Below are 27,220 nucleotides of genomic sequence, written 5' to 3'. Positions count from 1 at the left end.
CTGTCGGTGGAGATTAATGCAATGGTTTACCATTGCATTTGTCATGGAATCTGGCTTAGATTTGCAATTAACAATATATGTAGCAGAGTTAGAGATGGTTGAAGTGCCATGTGGGAAGCAGTGGGCCAAAAACAAACTTCAGTGGCAAGTAAAGTGTGACTGAATGTTCAAAGGGTAGTCAGTATGATCTTGACAGTTTCCCACCAGGCAGATGAGGTGTGAACTGACCCATTTGTAACTGACTGGAACGATAAAATTCAATACATGGAGATGTGCCTTGGCTGCCAGCAGCCTGAGGCTTTACAAAAGCCCATTAGCTAACCTGAGGAGCTGGTTATGAATGTGTTTGGGAGACTTTTGAGAGAAAAGAAAAACTTCTCAATTTTTAAGTGATTGAACTTCTATTTTACTTTTTATTATCACTTTGTTTTAATCAGCAATTAACTTGAATGCGAATAATAACTTTGGCGGGGGGAAGTGACAGGGTAACCAAAATGAAGAATAACCAAAAAAACTCACATTTAAATATAAAATGTGGTTTAAAAGGCCTCCATGGAAGTCCCCATTCTAATTCTGAAGAGAAAAATTATGTGTGGATCATAACTGTACCAGCAGCAACCTAAATTTAGGTTTTGTATGGGGAAGGTCATGTCTCACCAACTTGATTGAGTTTTTTGAAGACGTGACAAGGAAAATTGATGTGGGAAGAAGTGTGGATGTAGTTTATGTGGACTTTAGTAAGGCATTTGACAAGGTCCCATGTGACAGACTGGTACCAAATATAAAATCACTTGGGATTTGAGGTGGGCTAATTAGATGGATACAAAACTGGCCTGGTTATAGAAGACAGAGTAACGGTGGAAGGATGAATTGTAGAATCATAGAATAAAACGGAGACCTGTAGCTAACGGTGGGTTTCCTCCGGGTGCTCCAGTTTCCTCCCACAGTCCAAAGATGTGCGGGTTAGGTTGATTGGCCATGCTAAAATTGCCCCTTAGTGTCCTGGAATGAGTAGGTTAGAAGGTTTAGCAAGGATATGGGGGGTAGGGCCTGGGTGGGATTGTGGTTGGTGCAGACTCGATGGCTCGAAGGGCCTGATTCTGCACTGTCGGATTCTACGTTCTATGTAGTGCTCTGCAGGGATCAGTGCTGGGACATCTGTTTGTAGTGTGCATATATAAAAATGATCTGGAGGAAAATGTGGGTAGTCTGATTAGTAAGCTTATGGATGACACAAAATTTATCTGAGGATGTAGATAGATTGGAGACTTGGGCGTAGAAATGGCAAATGGAGTTTAATCTGGACAAATGCAAGGTGATGCATTTTGGAGGATCAAATTTAGTATGAATTATACTGATCCCTCTGTATGCTTAATGTTCTCTTAGGAACATTAACATACAGGGGGATCTGGGCGTGAACGTCCACAGTTCCCTAAAAGTGGCAACACAGGCGGCCAAGGTGATTTAAGAAAGCACATGGCATGCTTGCCTTCATCAGCCAGGGCATTGAGTATAGGAGTTCGGTAATCATGTTGCAACTAATATAAAACCTTGGTTAGGCCTCATTTGGAGTATTGCATGCAGTTCTGGTCACCACACTATCAGAAGGATGTGGAAGCTTTGGAGAAAGCGCAAAGAAGGTCCACTAAGACGTTGCCTGGTCTCAAGGGTGTTGGCTATGAGGAGAGGTTGAATAAACCAAGATTGTTTTCACTGGAAAGACGGAGGCTGACGGGGGACCTGATAGAGGTCTACAAAGTTATGAGAGGCATAGACAGGGTGGATAGTCAGAGGCTTTTTCCATGGGTGGAATTGTCAATTACAAGGGGCACAGGATCAAGGTGAAAGGAGGAAAGTTTAAGGGAAATGTGGTTTTTCTCAGGGAAAGTTTAAGGGAAATGAGGAAGTTTTTCTCAGAGTGGTGGGGTCTGGAATGCGCTGCCAGAGGATGTGATGGAAGCAGGCGCATTAGCAACATTTAAGAGGCATCTAGATGGGTACATAGATAGAGGGATACGGATTGAGTAAGGGCAGAAGGGTTTTTTTTAGTTAGCGCATTTTGATCAGTGCAGGCATGGAGAGCAGTAGGGCCTGTTCCTGTGCTGTACTTCTTGTTTTTTGTTCTTAATTAAATCCAATCTAGGAAGCTTAGAATACTGTATTGGATCCTAATTTATTTTAATTTTGATCACAAATATACCTGAATGTTGCCAATCAGTCCTGTCATGTTGAAGAGCATTTTCTGATTATGGTTATGATGAACTGGTGAAAGAATGAAGTGCATTTTCATCAAACTACTTTATCAGTATCTGTATTTTCAACTTTTATTTAACCTATGTTTGTAATTTTTTTCACAGGTGGCCAGAGAAACTGGATACAGGTATTCTGTAATGGAGGCGTTCCTACAGAGATTGCCCTACTCTATATGATTGAAAGTGGACCAGGAGAAATTGCAATTGATTTTTCAAAGCAGTACACAGCCTCTTGGATGTGTCTGTCTCTCCTGGGAGCTTTGGCTTGCAGTTCAGGTGATACCTGGGCATCAGAGATAGGAAGTGTTGCCAGCAAAAGCCAACCAAGGCTAATAACCACGTGGGAAAAGGTTCCCGTTGGTAAGAATCAGCAATATTTTCTAAAGATGTCACAATCCAGTTCGTTCCCATGTAGATATCCTGTAATGTTTATTTGACAAAGAAAAGTATATAATACTTGTAAAAGCAGCATGAATGATACGTCGGTTGCAGGAGAAGAGAGACCTGGGTGTATATGTGCACACATCAATGAAGGTGGCAGGACAGTTTGACAGAGCAATTAATAAAGCAGACTATTTCCTGGGCTTTATTAATAAAGTACAGAGAGTATAAGAGCGAGGAGGTTATGTTAAATTTACACAAGTCACTATTCAATCTTAGCCACAGTATTGTACCTAGTTCTGGGCACTACAATTTAGGAAGCCATGATGTGTTGGGAGACAATCTGGTGTTGTGAGACTTCTTACAGTTTAGGAAGGATATGAAGGCTTTAGAGAGGGTGCAGTAAAGATTCAGGAAAATTGTTCCAGAGGTAAGAAACTTCAATTATGAAGATAGATTGGAGATGTTAGCACTATTTACCATTGAGAAGAGAAAGTTGAAAGGAAATTTGATAGGAGTATTCAAAATCATGAGGGGTTTAGACAGAGTTGATGGGGATCAACCCTTACCTCTTGTGAAAGAATCAAGAACAAAAGGGCACAGATTTAAAGTAATGAGTGAGAAAAAAAGAAACTTTTTTATGCAATGTGTGATTAGAGTTTGGAATACACTGCCCAAATGTGTGTTGGAAACAAGTTCAATTGGAGCATTCAAAAGGGAATTAGACATTTATTGGAAAGGGAAAAATGTGAAGGATAACTAGGAGAAGGCGGGAGAATAGTAACAGGTGAGTTGCTCATTCTGTGCAGACACAATGGGCCAAATGCCCCCTCTGATTGTGACAATTCTGTGATTACTAGATTTCATAAAAATTGTCAGTGTTCTTTAAGATATACCAAATTCTTTCACCAGTGCAATATAATCACGCATGAGCATTTCTAGCACCAAAATCAATGCCCTTTTGAATCAGGAGTTTCCAAAGTGTGGTACGTGTGCCAAACACAGCCCTGATTCCTGGCAAATCAGCCACAAAACCTATAGAATTAGTTACTTGCATTTATAATTATTGATCAGCAGTTGGAATATTACAGCTCTGAAGATTTGGAAAGGGCTGTAATTAGTGTTTCTGCGTCATTGGTCCAAAATCAGAATTGATTATAACTTGACTGCCAAGGACGAGTTTGCTATGAATCATCATGTTTCTACAATGGGAACAAAATGTTGAAATTTATGAGTGAAGGGATCTCCTGTTTGTGTCCAGAGAATCGCATTAGACCTCTTTTGTAAAGAGAGATGAGACACCAGCAGAATCCAGATTGTCTGGTAAACTGTGATGTATAATGGTAGAAAAATATTGATGCTAAGCTAACCACTTACTATCAGTAACTATTTGTCATTGATAGAAATAACTGCTTTGAGAAATATGCTCAAATGCATATTCTTTTGGCCCTAGGGTTAGCCAGTTACCTTGTTTTCACATGATAAATGATAATTGCTATCTATATTTAGGATTTATGAGATGAATGTCAATATCTTGGAAACAGACAGGCATCAGGAGTTGTGGATCTAAGGTTAAGTTGCAGTTATGCTATCGAGAAACTATTGATAATGTTGACAGGCTGGTATACAACAGAAATCATATCATGGCGTGATATCTGAAAATGAAGTTGTTGGTTCAACGAAATCAAACTGCAGTCTTGCACATTCTATCCCTGCAATAAAGCTTTAAAAATAACAGATATCTAGTTGGTATCAAAATTATCTGCAATTAACAGGAGAATGTAAGTGTTAGCACAAAGTGAAACATGTGAACTCAAGTTTTTTTTAAAACAATGTTCTTTTAAGACAAACTTGAAATTTGTCAAAATTTGATTCACAGAGGAAAAAAAAAATCAGGTTTCTGGTTCAAACTTGGAACCTCAAGTATCAGATTGCCATATTGAGAAATGGCACTGATGCCCTGATCCAAAATGCTTACAGATATGCATTGCAGCTCTGATATTTTGTATTTTTATTTTTAGATTTCCAATATTTGCCATTTTGTTTTTACTTGAGGACATATCATTTATTAATATTAGTCTGAGTGACCTGAAGTTAAAATACAAGAGATGGCAGTAAATAGATCACACTTAACCAACCAAAACATTCACAAGATTGAACTAATGGTTCTCAGTAATCAGCTATGGTTTGCTTATAAATATAACTTTTAAGTATTTTCAAGAAATAGATGAAGTGGAAAAATCTCCAGGTTTGGATGAGTTGTATTCAGGCTGCTGTGAGAGGCAAGGGAGGGAAATTACAGGGACTCTGACCCAAATTCATAATTCTTCTCTGGCCACGGAGGATTGGAGCGCAGCTAAAGTGGATCCACATCATGGTAGAGATAAACGAGGGAATTACAGACCAGTGAATATCACATCAGTGGTAGGGAAACTGTGGGGAAAATTCTGAAGGTGAGAATTAATTTCCACTTGGAAAAGCAAGGTTAAATCAGGAATAGGCAGCTTCGATATGTGAAAAGGAGGTCAGGTTTAACAAATTTCAGTGAATTTTTTGAAGAGGTGATCAGGTGTGTAGAGCTTAATGCAGTTGATGCAGTTTATACAGATAATGAGCAAATTTGCGAATTACATGAAGATTGGCAAGGTGGTTAATAGTGAGGAAGAAGGTCTTAGGTTTCAGGAAGATATAAATGGATTGGGTCAGATAAGCAGATCAGTGGCAGGTGGAATTTAATCCTGAAAAGTGTGGGGTGATGCACTTTGGAAAAAGTAACAAGACAAAGGAGTATTCAATGAATGGCAGGACACTAAGAAGCTCAGAGGAACAGAGAGATTTTGGGATGCTTGACCTGCTGAAGGCAGCAGGACAGGTTAATTGGGTAGCTAAGGCGTATGGGACACTTGCCTTTATCAGTTGTGGAATAGATTATAAAAGCAGGGAGGTTATGTTGGAGCTGTACAAAACTTTGGTACTGCTGGAGCACTATTTGCATTTCTGGTCACCTCACTATAGCAAGGGTGTGACTGCACTGAAGAAAGTACAGAGAAGCATGACCAGGATATTGCCAGGAATGGAGCCTTTGAGCAACGAAGGGAGGCTGGATAGGCTCAGGTTGTTTTCTTTAGAGCTGAGAAGACTGACGGGGTACCTGATTGAAGTGTATAAGATTACAAGGGGTATGGACAGGGCGTAAAGGAAGTAGCTGTTCCCTTTAATTGAAGCTCAACAAGGGCACACAATTTTAAGGTGTGGGGCAGGAGGTTTAGAGGGGAGTTAAGAAAGTTTTTTTTTCACCAAGAGGGTTGTGGGAATTTGGAATGCACTGCTTGGGAGGGTAGTAGAGGTGGGAAACCTCAACCTTTAAAAAGTACGTGGATGAGCACTTGGAATATCATAACATTTAAGGCTATGGGCCAAATGCTGGTAAATGAGTTGAGTATAGATTAAGTGTAGTTTTGTCGGTGTAGACTCAATAGGCTGAAGGGTCTCTTCTGTACTGTATGACTCTATAAGATAGTCTATCCTGTTTAATGTCCAGTGGTGTTGCTTTAGTTTCTATCATGCATACAATACTTGCTATCCATAGGCATTTGAACTGCAGAGGCAGCATTTCAAAGTGTGTTTGCTAGTCAAAGTCTGCATGACTTTGTCACATTCAAACCTTGTTAAGTAACACTGAGCACAGAAACTATGAATCATTCTGACTCAGTTTTTACATGGTTCTTGTATCCAGTGGGATAGAAAGGGGTGTATTGGAGAGGCATTGGAGAGAAGCCACAACAAATTTGAAGGCATTGATATGTTCCAAATGTAGGATCTTACAAGACAGTTACGATTTAAAATGTTTCCTTTAACTTGAGGTTCTGGATGGAGGGAATGGTGGTCGCACTAAACCTCTACCCAGTGACAAGCCCATGATTATCACAGAGAAAGAAACCAAAATCTATCAAAAATCACACGACAGTTTTTACACCGGACAGAAAAGGGAGAGGTGTTGCTTTTTCAAACAGAAAGACAATGCAACCAGTGCTGTGAAGAGCAAGGAAACACTCGTTTTGGGAATCTGGCAAATAAAAAATGAAAGACACCATTGTTCGAATGTGATCACAATACTTATTCACATGTATGTTCATGCATTATACTTTGCACAATTGGTAGCATAATGGGGTGAAAAGTAAAGTGTATGAGCATTTTCTGATTATTTTGGTGCTTTCTTATCTTGGTTGATATATAACATAAGATTTGTATCGAATCACAGATACAGCACAGAAAGAGATCATTCCACCCACCATGCCTCTGCCTTGTCTTTGAAAGAACTATTTCCCCCTAGCTGTACAAATATTTCTCTCAACAAATATTGTTCCAATTTCCTTTTGAAATTATTGCTCTGCAAGAATTGCATAGTAGTCCTATTGGAGAGCTTCAATTAAGTTAATATAAATTGGGTTGCTGACCATGTCACAGTAAAGGAGGAGGTATTAAAGAAAATTGGATAGGAGAAAAATAGTTACAGTAAAAAGAAGGTATTTAACAAAAAGGGTTGGCAATGCCTGAAATAGAAAAGTCTCCCCTTTCAGACAGGTTACATCCTATTTTGCTGAGGGAAACATTGCCTTCCTTTTATCCCTGATGGGAATGTATCTAGACTGTACCCAAACTATCTCTTTTTGAAGGTCTCCACTGCTCCTTAATTGCTTTACCTGTCAATCTTTGATTGCAATCCACCTGATTTAGATTCCTTTTCAGCTTACTGAAATGAGCTCTCACCCAGGTTGAGTATTTTCACGTATTTTTTACTTTTCCATTACTACTCTAATCTAATAATATTGAGCAGCATGGTCACATAGTGATTAGCACTGCTGCCTAACAGTGCCAAGGATCTGGGTTTGATTACCAGCTTGGGTCACTTTCTTTGCAGAGTTTGCACATTCTTCCCATGTCAGCGTGGGTTTCCTCTGGGTGCTCCAGTTTCCTCTCACAGTCCAAAGATGTGCAGGTTAGGTGGATTGGCCATGCTAAATATCCTCTTAGTGCTACAGGGACTAGTTCAGGTTATGGGTATAGGGCCTGTTTGGATTGTGGTTTTTGCACTGTAGGATTCTATGAATATTGTGGTCACTATTCTCAAACGCTCCTGCACAGAATCACGTTCCACTTAATTTCCCCACACTAGATCCAATATTACTTCCTTCTTCATTAGGCTGGAAACATGCTGATAAAGTTATCTTCTGCCAAGATCCCTCCCTCTCTGCCCATTACAATATTATTTTCCCAGTCCACATTAGAATAATTGATGGTCCCAATATCATTACATGGTTCTTGCATCTTTTTGCAATTTTGCCTGAACAGTTGCTCCTCTCTCTTGCCTTACAATAAATACTCAATTGCTCTTTTATTGCTTCTGAACTCAAATCAAATAGATTTGTCTCTTTTGACCCTCCAAGTATATCATCTCTTTCAAGAGCTGCAACGATATCTTTGATAAATTGTACGACATGCTGTTCCTTTTTCTTTTTTATCTTTCATGAGGACACTAAATTACATAGAATATACAGCTAATCCAAAATGGTAAAATCATTGCAACCGAAGGCTCTCCTCTGCTCTCCCTGGGTACCTTATTTTACATCCAAGGCTTTTGCTTTCCTAAGTGGAATTTAGGATTGTTTGATCTTGACCCTGCTCACATTGAAGTCTGTTAAATCAGTTGGATTTATTGGTAAGTGCCTTATGAAAGATCTCAGCAATTGACTTAGGGTTACATTTTCAGGGAAAGAAATAAACATTTTGAAGTCTGACAAACTACTTGTTCCACAAAATTGCTGTAAAAGATAAATTAATTTTAATTTGAAAGGCTGAATCACAGTTGACTTCAAAAGCTGCATTAAAAAAATTCTGGGGAAAGAAGTTCGAGGTTCTGCAATCTTAGTAGGTAAATCTGATGTCTTCAGCTGCCGTATTACCCTGTCAGAAATTTCTAAATCCATCATGGCTTTTGTATTTTCTCTTACAAATGAGCGAATGTTCAAGATGTAACAAGTCCATATCCCTTGGCATTTTCTGTGCAAATACTTGCTTTAAGATATTGATTAAAAATAAATACTTTGCTGCCTTTTGGTTGTGAATTATTTCAGCACATTACTTGATTTCTGCTAGTTTTGATTGGTAGAATTGCTAATGCTAAGTGAAAAATAGATAATAGGAACAGACCTTAACTAACGAAAAGGAGTAATTTTCTTCCAGGTACCAATGGAGGGATTACCTTTGTAGGCCTTGCATCAAGTTTACTTGGTGGAATGGTTGTTGGATTAGCCTATCTATTAACTCAGATGATGTTTGTGGAGAACCTGGATGTTTCACCACCTCAGTGGCCGATTGTTTTATACGGTGCTGCAGCTGGTTTCCTTGGTTCCATTTTGGATTCCTATCTAGGGGCTGTAATGCAGTATTCAGGTTTGTGCTTGACGTTATTAAGTATTGTTTCATTTATTTTCTTCACCTTTCCAACTGCACTCCGAAGAAAGTATACAAGTAGTTTTGTTCTCACACGCACTAACTAAAGAATGTGGAATGAACTAATTGATGGTACTACCATATTTGAATGAAGAGTTGAATGCCTCATTCCTTGGCTGCAATATTCCCTAGCCAAGAGATTACATCAATGGATGTGTTTCTGACCACTGCAAATACCTTAACTTATGCAATGGAATGCTATTCCTCATTCCAACAGGCTGGCAAATCAATGAAACTTTCCAAATCCAGTTGGCAAGTTCACAGGCCTATCCTACAACTAGAAAACACATTAGTCTGCTCAAAATACACTGCTTAACAATTTCAGCTATCAGAATGTAAAACATCTATTTTTGTGATTAATTTAAAACTCAACAAGTTTACCATATATACTCGAGTAAAAGTCGACCCCTGACCTTTGCCCAAAAAAATCCTGAATTTTTCATACATCTCTTGTAAAAATTGATTCCCAACTTTCCAAGGACATTTCACCCCGACTCAGCTTGTTCAGAGGAAAAACAGCAGAGATAAGAATTTGAAGCAGGAATTTTCTGATCTTTCTGCATCACTCTTTAGATTAAAGAGAGTGTGATAGTTCACTGAGATATCAGAGAACTTGAGTAGAAATTTAATTTACTTTTGAAATGACAGAGGTAAGACCGGATCAAACTGTAGAGTCTGTGTAAACAGCATGCATATTAAACTTTCCCAGAAATGGAACTAAGCTCACTGAGCTGTCAGGAACAGTCCTATGGCCTCATAGGAAAAGGGATTATTAAGGTATACCTTTTTAAGTTTTCATCATGCTCCAATCTGCTTATTTGTAAACTACGAGCATCCAAAATCGAGACTAAAAATGTAACATGGTTCTTTGCTGGCTGTGTGAGCAGCAAGCATCAGAAATTGAAAGTAAACTGCTCAAAAACAGTAAAAGCCAATCCTTTCACTTTTTGCCTAAAAAGGGTCTCAGTAGTTTGACTTTTACATAAATATACATGATATTTATTGTGAATTATTAAGTTGTACAGAACAGGAGTTCATAACATAAATTATTTGTTTTGTACAGAATTATACTGTAATCTTGGTTCCAGTAAGTGTTTATAATTCTTATATCCTCACAGGTTTTGATGAAGATAGAGGGATGGTTGTTAATCACATTACTCCAAATGTAAGGCACATATCAGGAAAACCTATCCTGGACAACAATGCAGTGAACCTCTTCTCTACCATCCTTATTGCTCTACTGCTGCCAGGAATGACCTGGCCTTTTTGGCCAAGGAAATTAACTATTTTAAAAAAATAGGTGTATGAAGGCGTATCCTGACTATTTACTGACGTAAAGTATTGGTGTGAATATTGTACTAACAAATAAATGACTGAATTAAAATGATGCACTACTATACTTCTAACCATTCAGCTGTGACGAATTGAAAGATATTTCTTCATGATTTTATTTTGAAGATTTCTATATTGCTTTTTTGAACATGTTATTTAGTTTCTTCAATCAAAAAGTCTAGTCCTAATCATTTATTATTTCTGAGCAGATAGTGCTTTTTAATTGAATCAACATTGTTGCATAATTATATTAACATTTGTTTCGGAAATGCCTCCATTAGAGGAGAAAACATATTCTTATAGCAACTCGTGCTTGCATAATATTTTATTTCCGCAGAAGAACTACTGATCCATCTAGCCCAGTCTTTCAAATCACACATTTGTTTCTTTACCTTGATTCTGGAACTACATCGACATTTCAAATTAGAGTTTATCCATTCCCTCTTTAAATCCTGCTATGGTTTTCTGTTCAACTACCCTTAGTGATAATCAGTTTCACAATAATTAGCACACTTTCACTAAAACAAATGCTACCTAAATTTCATACTTTTCAGAATTTCTTATCCTTGAATCCTGTGTTTGACAGAAGAGTTGTGAATCCTGTGAACATCAGTTTAAAAATGAAGTGAAGTTATTGAGCAGATTTGAGCTTGAATGGCACGGGAGAATAAAATGCAAATTGATGTCGCAGCCCAAGGAGAGGTGTCAGGGGTAAGTTATAGGTAGATTAAATACTTGCCTGTAACTTAAACTATATTGAGTAATTTGCGAACAAAGCTAAGAAAAAAATAAGTTGATTTAATACATATAAAACATTAATGAATTAAATACAGAAACAGGGTTAACTAGAATTGGCAGTATTGATGGTGCTAGTTCCCAGCATTTGGGAGTTTCTGAAACTCATGAACACACACAGCACCTGCAATAAATATCTCATTCTGGGAAACTTCTGTTTGAAATTATTGAGCTGAATCCCAAGACACAGGTACTGTGGAACATCACAAAGAGCTACCTGTTGATCCTGTTGACACTTTGATCCTGGAAGCAGTCTCATATCTTAGTCTAGGTAGTAGTGCAAGTCTAGTTAGTGATGACGGACATTAGTGTGTGACTGCAAGTCAAGTAGGTAAGGGAACTTCAGAATCAGAATAGGAAGAGCCTCAGCATTTTTCCAACAGGTATAATGTTTTACTGCCTACGTGGATGAGGGAAAAGTCTACAAGGTAGATGACCATGGCAGTATGTTACAGGAGCTCATTCAGGTGGGAGGTGTGAAAAGGAATGTGCTTGTGGTAGGAGATTGTATAGTAAAGGGGATAAGATGCTGTTCTTTGCAGCTACAACCAGAAGGTAGTGTTACCCACCCTGTGTCAGGGTTAAGGGCCTCTTCTCACAGCTGGAGAAGTGGAGTGGAAGGAGGAGGATCTAGTTGTTATGGTCCACATAGGGACCAACCATGCAGGCAAAATTAGGAATGAGATACTGTTGAGAGCTGGAGGAACTAGAGTCAAAATTGAACACCAAAAATGTTAACTGGGCAAATCTGCAGTTAAGAAATATGAACATAAGTAAGAATGAGTTGCCCAAATTTCATGGGTCACACACGACACACAGTTTGGACGTTCATATCAACGACAATGAATTTTAAAAAAACAAACATTTATGAAGCTAGATATTTGATTTTAGTTTTAAGTTGTCTGAAGTATAATATGAAATTATTTTGAGAAGTAACTTATCTTGTAACACCTATCATCTTGATGATCTCGTTGCTTGGAATACTTTTTCAATGATAGTCACAGTTGTATTTAAGCTAATAAGCAAAATCCTACAAACAGCATTGAGAAAAAGTGACCATCTCTTTTTGGTTGAGGGTGCAATATTGACCAAGCCACCAGGAAAAATGTCCCATTCTTCAGAGTATGATGCCATTAAATTTGATTTATTGTCACGTATTGGGATACAGTGAAAAGTATTGTTTCTTGTTTTGATCTTTTACAGTCACCTGAGAAAATTGTTAGGATCACAGTTCATATCTCACTTGAAAGAATGCTGCACTGCCAGATTATGTACTCTAAACTTTGGACTGGGATGTGAACCTACAATCTTCTGACTTTATAGGCAGATGCAGCAAGATTTATAGGGGGGATTATGTAAAAAAAAATGTATAAATGAGAAAAGTAGGTTGATTTACACTGTTTTTAATCCTTATTCTCTCTGGTACATGTAATTATTTTGCCTTAAAATGTTTATTCTTTTTAGAGATTTGACAATATTTTGTTTAAATGTGCACATTCAAAATAGTTTAAATTATTTGAAATAAAACAAATAGAACACACTGTTTGTGTGACCAATTAATAAAATTAATGTATCTATATAGACAAGCTACATTTGAGTTGCAGCCCTTTAAGCACCTGGAGTTATAGTTTCAGAAATATTACAGTACAAGCAGAGACCATTCTGTCCATTACATCTGTGATAGAGTTTGCTTTTCAACTGGAGCTATTCCTGTCCTTTACCCCCTTATTTTCTTCCTTTTCAAATATTCATTCAATTCCTATTTTTATGTTTTAAACTGTACTTCAGTAGCTACTTGTAATAAATCTCATGCATTAATCTTTTGTGTATAGAATAAATTGGTGACCTTCATTTTTCTTGAGGTACTTCTGAGTTCATGTCCTCTTCCCCACTGTTACTAATTTGGAAAGTCTTGCACCCTTGTCATAATTTTCAAATCTTCTCTCAGATTTTCCCTTAAGTTTATCTAAAATCCCAATATTTCAAGTCCATTTAAAACCTCCCTCTGTAAGTGTAACATGATGTTCCTGGTAGTGACCATAAATCATATAGGAGCAGAAGGAGGCCATCTGCCCCCTCAAGTCTGTTCCACCATTCAGTGAGATCATGACTGATATAGTAGTCCTCAACTCCACTTTCCATCCAACCCAGTTCTTGCTGCGCCTTTGTCTGCACATCTAACATGTTTCCTATAATTAAATACCAGAAGTGCTCTCACAGTACAGCTATAGCCTTCTTCCACAACGGAAATATTACCTCATTGCTTTCATATTCAATACTTCAGATATAAAACCTCTCCACCTCACTTTCATTCTAACATTTATGTATCTGTTTTTCCTGGATAGCTGTACTTTTTCATACTATTAAGAATCTTATTTATGGAAATACTTCCTCTTAATGTTCTTTTTCCTAAAGTACATTTCTTCATATTGAATTGCATTTACTTCCAATCTGACATTTCACTAACGTCTTTTTACAATCTTCTGTATTCCTTTTTTCCAGTTCACCATATTCCTAATTTGATATTGTCAAAAATCCTTCAGTATTTTCAACAACAAGTTGCATTTACATGATGCCTTTACATGAGCAAAATGCCTCAAAGAGCTTCACAGAACGATAATCAGACAAAAACTGACACTGAGCCAAAGAAGGCTGCTGACTGAGAGACTGGTAGGGGATAGATTTTAAGGAATGCTTTAAAGAAAGAGAGCATTCCAGATATTTGGGCCAAACAATTAGGATGATATGCAACAGGCCAGAAATGGAGAAATGTAGAGTCCTCCAAGAATTCTAGGAATGGAGGTAGTTACATACGTGGGTGGATGGGGCTGTACAGGGATTTGAACTCGAGAATGGGAATTGTGAAAATGAAGTTAGTTGGGCAATTCTGAGGGGATGGGAGGGGGCATTTACTGTTGGCAGGCACTTGCAGCAGAATTAATCTAATAATGTTTTCTCCCAACCCCCCAACTACCTAGTTACATCAATGAAGTTCAGATGAACCATGGGCCTTTCTTATCTATCTATTCTCATCACAGATTTCCATTGTCTGTGGATTAATGAGCCATTTTGCAAAAATTAATTTGACTGTAACCAAACTCAAAAAGTATCTTTCTCTTTACTAATTCAGCTAAGGGAATTAATGGAATTGTAGCCTATCAAATCTAAACGATTAAATATGAACTAATCAGAGCAGTTGTAGATTGGACAAAGAAAGAAACAGCATACTTGTTCATCAGGAAAAGCCTGTTTGCAGCTCTAGCAGTTTAAGTGACTGTTATTACATGCAAGTCTTCAATTTTAAATTATTTTGGATTAGTTTCTCCAAATAACTTTTGAACCCATGTTTTCTTATATTTACACACCTCTCTGGGTGACCACGCCCACCTCAAACCTGATCTTCAGCCTCATTGACCTGATAATTCAGTCCCCACATTTTAACCTCCACCACATTATTCAATGTCAACCTGGAACTGGAACCTTTATATCCCCAATGTCTCTCTAACCCTCCATTCAGGAGATCTTACAGCATTTGCTGTATATTCAGGCTTCCCCATCATTAAATTTTAACTGTGCAAATGAATGAGTTTTGAATATGTTAAAAATCTCACCTTAAAATCATCATACTCCCTCCCCATAAATATAGGGCCAAAAAATTTTATCCAGGACACGCCTAAACTTTAGTTTATTTGAATTCTTTCATTGCGTAACAAATTTAGTATATAATCATGTGTAAATTGTTTAACAAAATCAGTTTAGAAAGTCTAGAAAGACTTGCATTTATAAAGCACCTTTCACGACCACCAGATGTCCCAATGTAGTTGCAGCTATTTTTCTTTTTTTTATTGGTACCTTTCAGTACTTTAATTCTAATCAAAAAAGCCAATTCAAACTAAGTCCAATCGGCATCCCCACGAGGGACAAACAAGATCCAAGCTGACAAGACATTGCACCCCATCTTGGGCTCGATCAAACAAGATCCAAGCTGAAAGGATGAGGCATTGCACCCCAGCCTGAGCTTGATCTAACACTTCATTTTAGCCAAAAGGCCAAGGTGGCTTTAAAGAATTGCATCTGGTAAGGCCTGTGTTTAACCTCAATGGCTACCCTGATCCTTTGCTCTACTCTAGCTTAGGGAAACCATAAGCACACACCCAGAGCAATGGGCTAGCCTCGTCACCCCTGCCAGGTAATGTAGTTACAGCTAATGGAATTACTTTTTGAAGTGTGGTCATCGTTGTAATGTTGCTTAATTTCAATTTATTACTGTCACCAGTAGGCTTACATTAACACTGCAATTAAGTTAGTGTGAAAATCTCCTAGTTGCCACACTCTAGTGCCGGTTCGGGTACACTGAGGGAGAATTTAGCGCGGTTGTTTTTCTGACCGTGGCAGGAAACCACACAGGCACAGGGGCAATGTGGTGACCCAAGCTGCAAATTGAATCTGGGTCCCTAGCACTGTGAGGCTAAGCCCTGTGCCACCATGTTGACAATGTAGGAACTATGGCAACCAGTTTGGGCACAGCAAACCCCCACCATTAGCAAGATGATGATTGTGCAATGCTGATTTAAGGATAAATATTGGCCAGGACACCAGGGATAATTGCCCTGCTTTTCTTCAAAAGGCTATCATGGTAAGTTTCATATCCACCTGAGAATTTGATGTTTCACCTGAAAGGTGAAAAATGAAGAGCTCCAGGCAAAGATTTAAATGACAAAGATGTTGTGGCACAAGAGGCAAAGGGAGTGCTAATCGTAGTTGCATAGAGACAAAACATTGGTTCAGAAGTATTGTAAATGCCCAAAACATAACCATTAAACTATATAACCCATTACAACTACCTCTGCTACGTCTGAAGCATATTATTATACTCAGAACATAACTCTGTTTCTCTTTCCACAGATGCTGCCAGAACTGGCTGAGTTTAGCATTTTCTTTTTAAATTTCAGATTAAATTTCAGAAATCCCATAGTATTTTGCTTTCATTTTACTAGACATTGCAATAATCAACCACAAATCATGTTTGAAATGACAGTACAAGTGTGTTAACCCAATACCACCAAAGATTAAATCAGAATCAGAGAGTCCCTGCAGTGCAGAAGGAGGTAATTTGGCCCATCGAGCCTGCACTGACAACAATGCCACCCAGGCCCTATCCCTGTAACCCCATGAATTTACCTTGCTAGTCCCCTTAACACTAAGGGGCAATTTTTTGCACAGCCAATCAATTTAACCTACATATCTTTGGAGTGAAATTAAATGCTTGAATCCGTCATCAAAGAAGAAATAGTGAGGCACCTAGAGAAGAATTGTTTGATAGAGCAGACGCAGCACGGATTTGTTAAGGGGAAGTCGTGTTTGATGAATTTATTGGAATTCTATGAGGATGTGACTAATGCGGTAGACAGAGGGGAACCAGTGGATGTAGTATTTCTCGATTTTTAGAAGGCATTTGATAAGGTCCCGCACAAAAGGTTGCTTCAGAAGGTTAGGGGGCACGGAGTTGGGAGTAAGGTGTTAGCGTGGATAGAGGATTGGTTGTCTAATAGGAGGCAGAGAGTTGGTATCAATGGGTGCTATTCTGATTGGCGGTTGGTAAATAGTGGAGTGCTGCAGGGATCGGTGCTGGGGCCTCAGCTATTTACCATTTATATAGATGATCTGGAGGAGGGGGCTGAGTGTAGGGTGACGAAATTTGCTGATGACACAAAGATGAGTGGTAAAGCAAATTGTGCGGAGGATGTGGAAAGTCTGCAGAGGGATCCAGATAGGCTGAGCGAGTGGGCGAGGACCTGGCAGATGGAGTACAATGTTAGCAAGTGTGAGGTTATCCACTTTGGCAGGAATAATAGTAGGAGGGATTACTATTTAAAGGGTGAAAAGCTGCAGCATGCTACGGTACAGAGGGACCTAGGGGTCCTTGTGCATGAGACGCAAAAACCCAGTCTGCAGGTGCAGCAGCTGGTCAGGAAGGCAAATGGGATGCTGGCCTTTACAGCGAGGGGGATAGAATATAAAAGCGGGGAGGTCTTGCTGCAACTGTACAGGGCATTGGTGAGGCCGCAGCTGGAGTACTGTGTGCAGTTTTGGTCGCCGCACTTGCGCAAGGATATTTTGGCCTTGGAGGGAGCGCAGGGAAGGTTCACTAGGCTGATACCGGAGATAAGGGGGTTGGACTATGAAAAGAGACTAAATAGACTGGGTCTGTACTCGTTGGAGTTTAGAATGATGAGGGGGGATCTTATAGAGACGTATAAGATAATGAAAGGGATGGATAGGGTAGAGGTAGAGAGATTCTTCCCGCGCAGAAAGGACAGCAGGACTAGAGGGCACAGCCTCAAGATAAGGGGGGGGGGGCCAGTTTAGAACGGAGTTGAGGAGGAACTTCTCCACTCAAAGGGTGGTGAATCTCTGGAATTCTCTGCCTGTTGAAGTGGTGGAGGCTACCTCGCTAAATATATTTAAGACACGGGTAGATAGGTTTTTGGTAGACAAGGGAATTAAGGGTTATGGGGAGAAAGCGGGAAAGTGGAACTGAGCCACTTCAGATCAGTCATGATCTTATTGAATGGCGGGGCAGGCTCGAAGGGCCAGATGGCCTACTCCTGCTCCTACTTCTTATGTTCTTATGTTATGTAGAAAAAAAGGAACAGTTGGAAGAAGAAGGGCCAAAGCAAGGAATGAAGTATATGGTGAATACAACACTACTATTTAAACTGAATACAGAAAATTCTGGAAAAACTCACATGACCTAACAGCATCTGTGGATGGAGAATAGAGTATCCAAGGAAGGATGTACTGGCCCTGGAGAGGTTCCAGAGGAGGTTGAACAGTAAAAGAATAAAGGAATTAAGGGTTATGGTGAGCAGGCAGTTAACTGGAGCTGAGTCCATGAAAAGATCAGCTATGATCTTATTGGATGGTGGAGCAGGCTTGAGGGTCCAAATGGCCTACTCCTGCTCCTAGATATGAGAATGATCCTGGGGATAAAAAGCTTGATGAATAGGGAACATTTGAGGACTCTAGGTCTGTATTCAATAGAGATTAGAAGGATGAAGGGGAATCTCACTGAAACTTACAGAATACTCAAAAATCTGGATAGAATAGATGTGGGGAAGATGTTTCCATTAGGAGAAACTAGGATCCCAAGGCACAGCCTTGGAATAAACCCTTTAGAACCGAGACAAGGAGGAATTCCTTCTGCCAGCAGATGGTGAAGCTATGAAATTCATTACCACAAAAAGCTGTTTAGGCCAGGTCATTGAGTGCACTTAAAACAGAAATAGGTAAGATCTTGATTGGCAAGGGGCCTATTTTTTAGGTCAAACCAAGTAGACAAACTCAAATTACGTTAGGACAAAGTAAAAGAGGCGGCTCCCCGAAAGGAAAGGGGAACAGCCCAAACAAAAACAAAAAGTACAAAGGAAACTTAAGACACATCAAATCAAAATGTGATTGTCGGGGTCTATAACGCACCCCAGCCCCTGCGGTGCCCAGTGTTGATTGACAAGGGGATCAAAGGTTATAGGGAAATGTGGCAGAATGGGAATGAGAAACAGATCAGCCAAGATTGAATGGTGGAGCAGACATGGTAGGCCGAATGGCCTAATTCTGCTCCTATTACTCTTATGGTTGCGGTCTAGAGCCAATGTGCTGTTAGATCTGCTGAGGTTTCCTAGCATTTTCTTTTTTTTGTTTCAGATTTCAGCATCCGCAGTATTTTTGCCTTTCTAATACCATTTAAATGGTCCGTTCAAACTGCGTAAATTGTTCTTACTGGTTGAGTGTCCTCAACACAAAGGAAGAGGGAGGGTGACACTTGCAGAAATACGTTTTGTTTTAAATCCCACGGGAGCAGGCGAGTTTAGGAGGGAAGCACCCGCACCGACGCTCTCCATCGCTGGGAGGGGAAAGGACAAGGCAAGGTCGGCATCGCACTCTCGCCAAGCGGCTGCAGCGGTTGCCATGGAGACGGCTGGCGGTTGGTCCCAGCTCTGCCCGCGCGCCGCCCCCAACCATCCGAACGTTGTGATGATTTGAACGGTCCCGGCGGAGAACGGGCCAATCAGCAGCAGCTGAACCGCAAGCGCGAGGCGAGGGAGAGCGGCGTCAGGTGTTTCTATAAAAGCGGCCGCTCCGCTCAAATTTGTAGCAAACGGTAGTTGAGCATCAAGTTCGTTGTTAATAAAGAGGGCGAAGGACAAAAGGTGAGGCAGTTTCAATTGTCTAAAGCTGTATACCATTGCAACTAGTGATGTGAAATACTGATCATTTGATGGCGGTTCACTGCCTCTTTGTGAGAGTTCAAGGACATATTCAAAAATGAAAATGGAATTTGATCTCGAGCTTCAATTGAGATTTTTAATTTGTAAAAATGACATTGAATTAATGGAGAATTTCCTTTGTTTTCATTGAAGTAGCATTAATGCAGATTTTTTTTGCATATTCAAATTAATTTTTTTTCTTAGAAAAATAGAAATGACTATTTTGTGAAGTACCCACTGCAATCTGTCAGTGGGACAGATTCGTATGTTACCTTTTGGGGCTTTCACTTGTGCGTTATTCCTGAGGTTTATGTTTGAAATTATGGCTGTCTTTTTTCTAACTTGCTGGCTTAGCTATTATTTGGCGACTGGAGAGGAGGAGGGGCTTGTCACTCTGCTTAGCTACTTTCTTGGAATTTAACCTTTCAAACTCTCGTCAAGTTGTGGTGTTGTTATCTCTTCCGTCCAGAAGTGTTCCTGATGAGGGGTTGAACCGAGGTTGCACCAACTCTTATGTATTCAAGAGATACATAAATCTCTTGTATTTTCATCCACCTGTTATCAATAAAAAAAACTTTTTTTGTGTGCACCTTGATTTTTTTTTGATGCTTTGATGTGTGGATGTGGGCAGGGCTGAGACCAAAATAACTTTCTAACTGTAAAATTTAGTAATTGAAGCAGATTTTCAATATTTTTAAGCATAAGGTTGGTATTGAAAAGGGGGGGGGGGACTGAAGTCCCTCAGAATTGGGGCTGCTGAACACTGGGCTGAATTTTTTTTTAGGAATCATTTGAATCTCTACAGTGTAGAAGGAGACCATTTGGCTCATCAAGTCTGCACTGACCACAATCCCACCCAGGACCTATTCCTGTAAACCTACATATTTACCCTGCTAATCTCTCTTTCTTCCCCACCCCCTAAGCTGACACTGGGGTCAATTTAGCATGGTCAACTAACCTAACCTGCACATCCTTGTACTGTGGGAGGAAATTTGTGCAAACTCCACATAGTGATCTGAGGCTGTAGTGCTAACCATTGTGTCACCCTGCTTGCTTTGGAATTTTAGTTCCCTTAAATATTGATTTATTACTCTATCAGTAATGATGGTAATGTTTTTTTTTGTAAATGAATGAATGATAGTCTTGAAGTTTTACAGCGCAAGAGGTCCTTTTGGATTGTTGTCTGCACTGGCCATCAAGCATCAACTTTTTAATCCTGTTTGGTATGCTGTGGCGTTTTCCTTTTTTGTTAGCGTTTCACTTCCAACAATCCTTTTGGGCAGTAAGCTCTAGATTCCCACCATCTGAGTAGAAAAATTTGTTTGACCAATCCCCCTTAAATCTATGATTCCCCCCCACTATGGAAGGAACTTCTCCCCTATCAATATCTCTCATAATGTTGCTCACGTTCATCAGGTCCCTTCTTTGCAGTAATGAAAAAACTGTAGCCCCTTGAAGTTGAAATGCTGTAGCTCAGACAACATCCTGGTAAATGCAAGTGTTTTTCTGGTGTATTTACACCATAATCTGATTTATAATCCTTTTGTTTATTGTCCAAATTGGAAGATTGCTGTCAAATATTCAACAGGTCTCCTGAATTTGAGGGGTAGTTGACGTTATTTTTCTTGGAATGAGCCTCTGAGCCCTCCTGTACATCAAAGCTCCACAGTCAGTTAGTATCACCAAAGCCAGATACATATGTCACTAAAAACACTGAGTAGGTAGGTTTAACAATCTAGCCAACAAAGCATTCTAACCTCTGCCTCTCATTGCAAATTGCAATGTAAAATGTAATCCACATTTCTAGCATTACCTCATATGATTTATGATGTATAACTTCAATATACTAGATAAGAGACAATTTTAAAACTTTGAAATATTTTTGTGCAATCAGAGCTTTGCAGGGACGTTCTGTACTTGGGGAGCAATGTTGGACTATTGAAGTTATGATAAACACTGCATCAAGTACAACTTGAACTTGATTTCAAAAGCCCTTTGCAATAACTTTATCTCATCCAGCTTTGAGAACTGTGGCCCTAAACAGCGCGGTTAACTGATGTGCTATCTGTGCTGATTGTGAAGAAATATGGTTAAGTGTTCAGTGAATCCTAAAAGGCTATTTTGTCAGAGCTGAGAAGCTGTATTTGCTCAGAGGAGGAATTGGTTGCTGTTTGGACCTCGTGTGGTTTGCAGCTCAATGCTGGGAGCTTTTGGTAAGCTCGGAAGTCCTAAAACCCATTGATAACTTTGTGCAGCCAAGACACTGGATTTTGGAGAAATCATTGCTGTTTTGGGCTGGGGCTAGTTTAGTGAATTTATTGTAAAGGGTGCAGCTTGGAATTCTGTGCAATGTGATATCAAGAGGGTTTAAACAAATGCTAAATCAAGCAATCGTTGAGGCAGCCTGAGTCAAGTGGCTTTTGCAAGGAGTTTGAATGAAATTGAAGTTACTGACATCTGGGTGGGTTGCTCAGAAGTGCAATGTCTTGATTGCATCTGCAGTATAAGGTATTATAACAGTTTTACTTTGTACCATAAAGTTTAAATTGTGGTGTCTTGTGCTGTTATGTACCTGGAATTTCAAACTGTCAACTAGCAAACAAAGTTGCAGGCCATCAAATATGCCAAACCTAAAGCTCACAAAATGAGGAAAGGGGAGGGTAATGGCCATCCTTCCAAAGTTGACTTTCTCCATCCACTTCAGTCTTTTTCCTGATTTTTTTTTAAATGTGAATGATTTTAGGTTTTTAAGATTCAGCACTCTCTCATTTCTCATTAGCCTAGAGTCCTGCTCAATAATCTGATTGCTAAGACTACTGAATGCTGTCAAATAAATCTAGAATTTTGTGTTCATTCCTTATTTTGTGACCTGTCAGATCTTCCATTGACCAGTTAACCTTGCAGTGCTTGGCTAATCTGTACTCTAGTTGTGTCAACAGTTCCATTGCCTCTGAAATCTGAGTACTAGTGCTGTGAAATGAACCCATGTTAATTTAGGATTGGCTTTTAAAAGCCTTGAAATTATAATAGGACACAAACTGGAGGAGGTAAGGATTCTCCATATTAAGTCATTTAGTTTGGTCACCTGGTTCTGTCCCCCATCAAATTTGATGGTTTAGGTGAAGATGCTCAAAATTAAGTTTTTTTTTTCAGTGTTTATTGAGTACAAAACCACTCCATAGGGACAATTCAAACAAAAATGTATATCCTTTGCCACATTGCATAAAAATACGTATTGTAGCTTTCAGCACTTGTTGGTTTACCTATTGATGTACTCATTGAACAGGATCAACCCTAATTCTTCTTCTCTATCACACCAGATTTTTGAAATGAATACAAGCAAAGCTTTGACTAAGCACAGTGACCCAAACCAACAGCCCCCAACTCCAAGTTTAACAAAAAGGAAACAGGCACAGGAGAAGTAAGTTCTTGTAAAGTCGATCAATTATGACGTGCAAACATAATATTCAATTTACTAATTACACTTTTTATGCCTAGGAAACTTTTCCGAAGTCCAACAGACAGCATGCTTTCTCCATGCTCTCAAAGGCTGATGAAACCAAAGCATGTAAACCATACAGAGTAAGTTCCTGAAATTGCACACTTTTTAGGCTTAGCATATTGAAGTTTCAATAACTGACCATTTTGAATTGAGCTAATGTTCACTGCAACAACTGAGTTCAGGAACTTGAAGTGGCTTTTACAAAACTGAATGCTTCTGCATGTATTCATAATGGTAAGTTGATATTTGTACACCAAAGTATCAGATCTTGGAAGTTAACTACAAGAATGTGCCAGTTTTTACAGGTCTTTTGCCAAGACTTTCCAAAGTGTTTGTACTCTGGATAGTCATGGAATATACTGTTGGCCCCAAAGGTCACTTGGACTGAACTATTATTGGTGGTCTCCTGAGGACTACTTTCTTTCTATCCCTATGGGGGGGGGGGGGGGGGAATAATTTTGGGACTGGAGGAGAAATGTTGAAGGTTTGACTTTGCAGCTCCCTGCTTCAGGAGGTGCAAATCATTTTATGTTTCTTAAAGCAGGTATAGATTCTTGTCTGGCAATGAAGGGGGTAGATGAGAATGTGGAACTTGAAACCCAGCTTTTAAACAATTCTGACCACACCACCATTTGATGCAGAGAATTGGTTTAAGTTTGAGCTTCAGAAATTGATCTGTAAACTATTGCCTCTAGTTGAAGGCTGCCTTAACTGAATAATTGAACTTCAAATGTAGCTACATTATGAAAGAATGTTTCATTTTTTTTGGTCCAAGTCTCAATGCAGGTCCGCCAACACAGTTATGGATCTGGACAGCAGTCCTTTGATATTGCTAGGAGTTGAAACCTGAACACCAGTGGGACTCTTTTTTTTGCCTTTTCCCAAAGATTGTTATGCTGTATGTTTTGTAGTTATCTATTCTCATAGATTTAGTTTAACGTTGATTTGGTTATCACACTGAATACTAGTGAATTGGAACATGACCACTGAGATCCTATATAGTGGCACACATTCTGATGTGCTGTCATAAGAATACCCATCTAATTGAATTATAGGTAGACATTTTAACACTAGAATATCAAATGATACTACTTGTTGCATAAATATTGGTAACACCTGTTTAAATGTGTCCTCAGGCTTGAAATCAACAAGATTACTGCCCAACAAGTTCACGAATTCTCTTTTGGAGACAAAGAAAATGACTTTTCTAATCTGGAACAAAGACTTTCTTTTGGAAGGAGTACCTCTTGATTCTTCAACTTTTTTCCTTTTTTTTTTGAAGGGGTAATATTTTTCATCTTGTGCAGAGAAATATGCGTACTCTATTTCCTTTTTATCAAATATAACTTTATCTCCAGGACTAGTTATACTTGAAACTGGATGCTCTTACAAGGTGAAATCCTCCTTCAGTGGGATAGTTGCAATTCTTTCACTATTTATGCTGTTACTTTATTTTGCTAGCTGTATATTTTGATCACTGGAATAAAATAAATTGTATCTAGTCCTAATTATCTTCTCAAATGGAATCATCTTCCACAGTGACAACAGAATGAATTATGATATTTAGTGCATTGGCAACCAAAGCTTTCAGTATTACAACACATTCAATTAATATCCACTTAGTAGTACTTGGAAGCAAGATGCTTCAAATATAGCAATTTGCATTTAATTGCATTCCAAGCAGGAACAATCAAAAGGATCAGGATAGATGGCAAAGCTTTGTCAGAGGTATATTTTAAAGGGAACTTTAGCGAATTCTTTGGAGCTGGACAATTAAAGGCACAACTACCCAATGATGGAACAATGAGAATTTGAGGGTGCAGAGATCTGATGGTTCTAGAACTAGTTGAGGGGCTATTTTCATTAGTTCGAGCACTTTTGATGGGTGAACAGAGTTATTTTCATCAGTACATCTGCAGATGGTGGTAAGCTAGCCAGGAGAACACTAGAATTGTCACATCTGGAGAGAACAAAGATGGGTGTGTCTCTTCAAATTAGTTGAAGCAGATATGGAATTGGCAGCAATGTTGCAAATGGACAAGTAGAGGGATGGAGTTCATAGCAGAAAGTGGACATTGGCTTCAGTTTTCAGTTTCTTCTAAATCAACAAGATTGGACATCAGGTCAGACAAATAGTATGATAAACTAGAAGCAGAGGAGATGTAACATATGAAAAGTGGGTTAAATATTTTCTACTGCCATAAGAATTGAAAGTGAAGATATGCTTGCTTTTGGTTTTTGTTTCTGCTTGTCACTCTTTTGGGCAATGTATTCCCGATCATAGCTCTGAACAAATGTTTTCTGTTGCTTTGGTTGTTGTTCTTTTACTATTGTCTAAGGGGAGTGGTCCTGCTTCTCTAAAAAACTGATATTTCTTATACCTGGTACCATATTTGGTGAATCTGTTCTGCACCCTCTCTTGGGACTTGGTATGCTTCCTGAAATATGACATCCAGAATTGGATGCAATCCTGCAGCTGGACATCATTGTTTGTTATTCAGTAATTGACCACCACTACAGGCCTTTTGTCTCCTTTTCTCTCAACACCACAGTTGAGCTGCATATGCTGCTGCCAATGCAAGAGTCACCAGCTTCCAAGTACTGAGATAAAATTCCACATTTGATAGCTTTGCAGCTCCTGAGTTGTTATACTAAATCTAGACAACTGTCAGATGTTCTCAGTATGTATTAAATTGCAATTCTCATTTCTTTGCGGCTATACTCCAGTGCAATGAGATGACTTGCACTACATTTTAATGCAATCTGATAAAGATCTAACTGGTATTATACAGGCATATTGGTGCATGCTGTATTAAAGTTGAGAACATAACCAAGAATGAAAAATAAAATGTTGCCATTCAAATAAAATACTGCATGAGTTGATTCATTTACATGACAATTAAGAAAATGTTGACCATTCCTCAGTGATCTTGATTTTTTTTTGAAAGAACCTACAGCTACACTGCACAAGACCAGATCAGAGGCTTGGAATCTTGAAGTGCATAATTCTCACTGCAAAGCCTGTACACTACAAGGCATACATGTAATGGAATTGCCTGGATGAGTGCTGCTTGCTTTATTGGCACTCCATCCACAAACATTCACTGTCTCCTTCACTATTGCACAATTGCAACAGTGTACACCAAGGCTCCTTACCTCTATCTCTTACTGTGAGATTACTAATACCTAGAAGTTCCCCTCTAAGCCAGTTCCCATTTTGACTTGGAAATATATTGCTGTTACTTCGTCAAAGTCTTGGAACTCCCTAATCACACTAGATGTACCAGCACAACAAAGACTGAACTTTTTTTAAAAAGCTTGCCTCTCAAGGGCAATAAATGATGGTCAGTCTAACCAAGCCCATATCCCTTGAATAATATTTAAACTGATTTTCAATTGCTGTATTAAGGGGAAAAAGTTGCCAATTGGCATAGTGCAATAGTGTGCCTTAAATATATTTGTTTCTTGAGGGGCATGCTTAAAATTCAGCTCTTACCCTGATGTGTCTGCAAAATGGGCAACTTGCATGCTGAGATTGCAGAACTGATGCATTTTTTTTGTATTCTGGGGTTTTGGAGTAAGGTTTTGATTTGGGTTGGTTGATTGACAGAGCCATGTGCTTACAGTGGGGTGGAGAGCAAGCAGTTACTGCTGGCCTCTAAAAGAAGCAAGCGGTGAGTCCTTGCTCTTGCTCCTGCTTCAATTTGTGAATGTTAAGCTAATTCACTTTTTTATGGTTACACACAAGTTTAAGTAGTTTCACAGTGGGAGTGAAACATCTTATCCTCCTCTTACTGCCAAAATTAAAAAGCTGTTAACATAATTTCTGATCTGGTACCTTAACAGAAGCTCCAACAGAGGTCAGAATGACCCATTGGAAATAGTCTACTTTGGTATTAAAGGTTTTTCTACACACTTCAGTAAGTTCCATCCTCTATCTTTGCACTTCCAGTAGCAAGCCCCATCTTACTAGTCCTCCATACATCCTGGATGTTGAGGTGGGAAAGGGGGGAACTCGTACTAAGGGGTGTGTGTGTGTGTGTGTGTGTGTGTTGCTGAGCTAACACACAATAGCAAATTGAGGAAAGCTGTATAAATTAGAATTTGACATTTCCTGTAAGCAATGGGAATGCAGGTACAGGGAGACCTCAGACTTAAGCCATATTTTCCAGGAACCA

General features: G+C 39.1%; 1 protein-coding gene and 1 long non-coding RNA gene across 6 annotated transcripts in view; both read left to right on the top strand.

The window, feature by feature from the left end:
* The window catches only part of tmem19 (transmembrane protein 19), a 31,136-nt gene extending 20,603 nt beyond the window's left edge, over positions 1-10,533 (top strand). For all 5 annotated transcript variants that reach the window (XM_080191195.1, XM_080191197.1, XM_080191194.1 and 2 more), the window contains exons 5-7: positions 2,358-2,612; positions 8,877-9,086; positions 10,265-10,533. In XM_080191195.1, the coding sequence (XP_080047321.1) occupies positions 2,358-2,612; positions 8,877-9,086; positions 10,265-10,446 (647 nt within the window). In that variant the 3' untranslated portion in view covers positions 10,447-10,533. The remainder of the gene's footprint in view (positions 1-2,357; positions 2,613-8,876; positions 9,087-10,264) is intronic.
* An 8,833-nt stretch (positions 10,534-19,366) lies between these two features.
* Positions 19,367-25,898, top strand: LOC145344549 (uncharacterized). Its single transcript, XR_013886883.1, has 4 exons — positions 19,367-19,483; positions 22,861-22,961; positions 23,039-23,122; positions 24,179-25,898. It is a non-coding gene; the product is annotated as an uncharacterized LOC145344549 (long non-coding RNA).
* Positions 25,899-27,220: the final 1,322 nt, after the last annotated feature.

Source organism: Carcharhinus amblyrhynchos, chromosome 6 (assembly GCF_965287045.1).
Source record: "Carcharhinus amblyrhynchos chromosome 6, sCarAmb.v2.hapA, whole genome shotgun sequence".
Lineage (NCBI taxonomy): Eukaryota > Metazoa > Chordata > Chondrichthyes > Carcharhiniformes > Carcharhinidae > Carcharhinus > Carcharhinus amblyrhynchos.
This window is presented reverse-complemented; position numbering and strand designations above follow the sequence as displayed.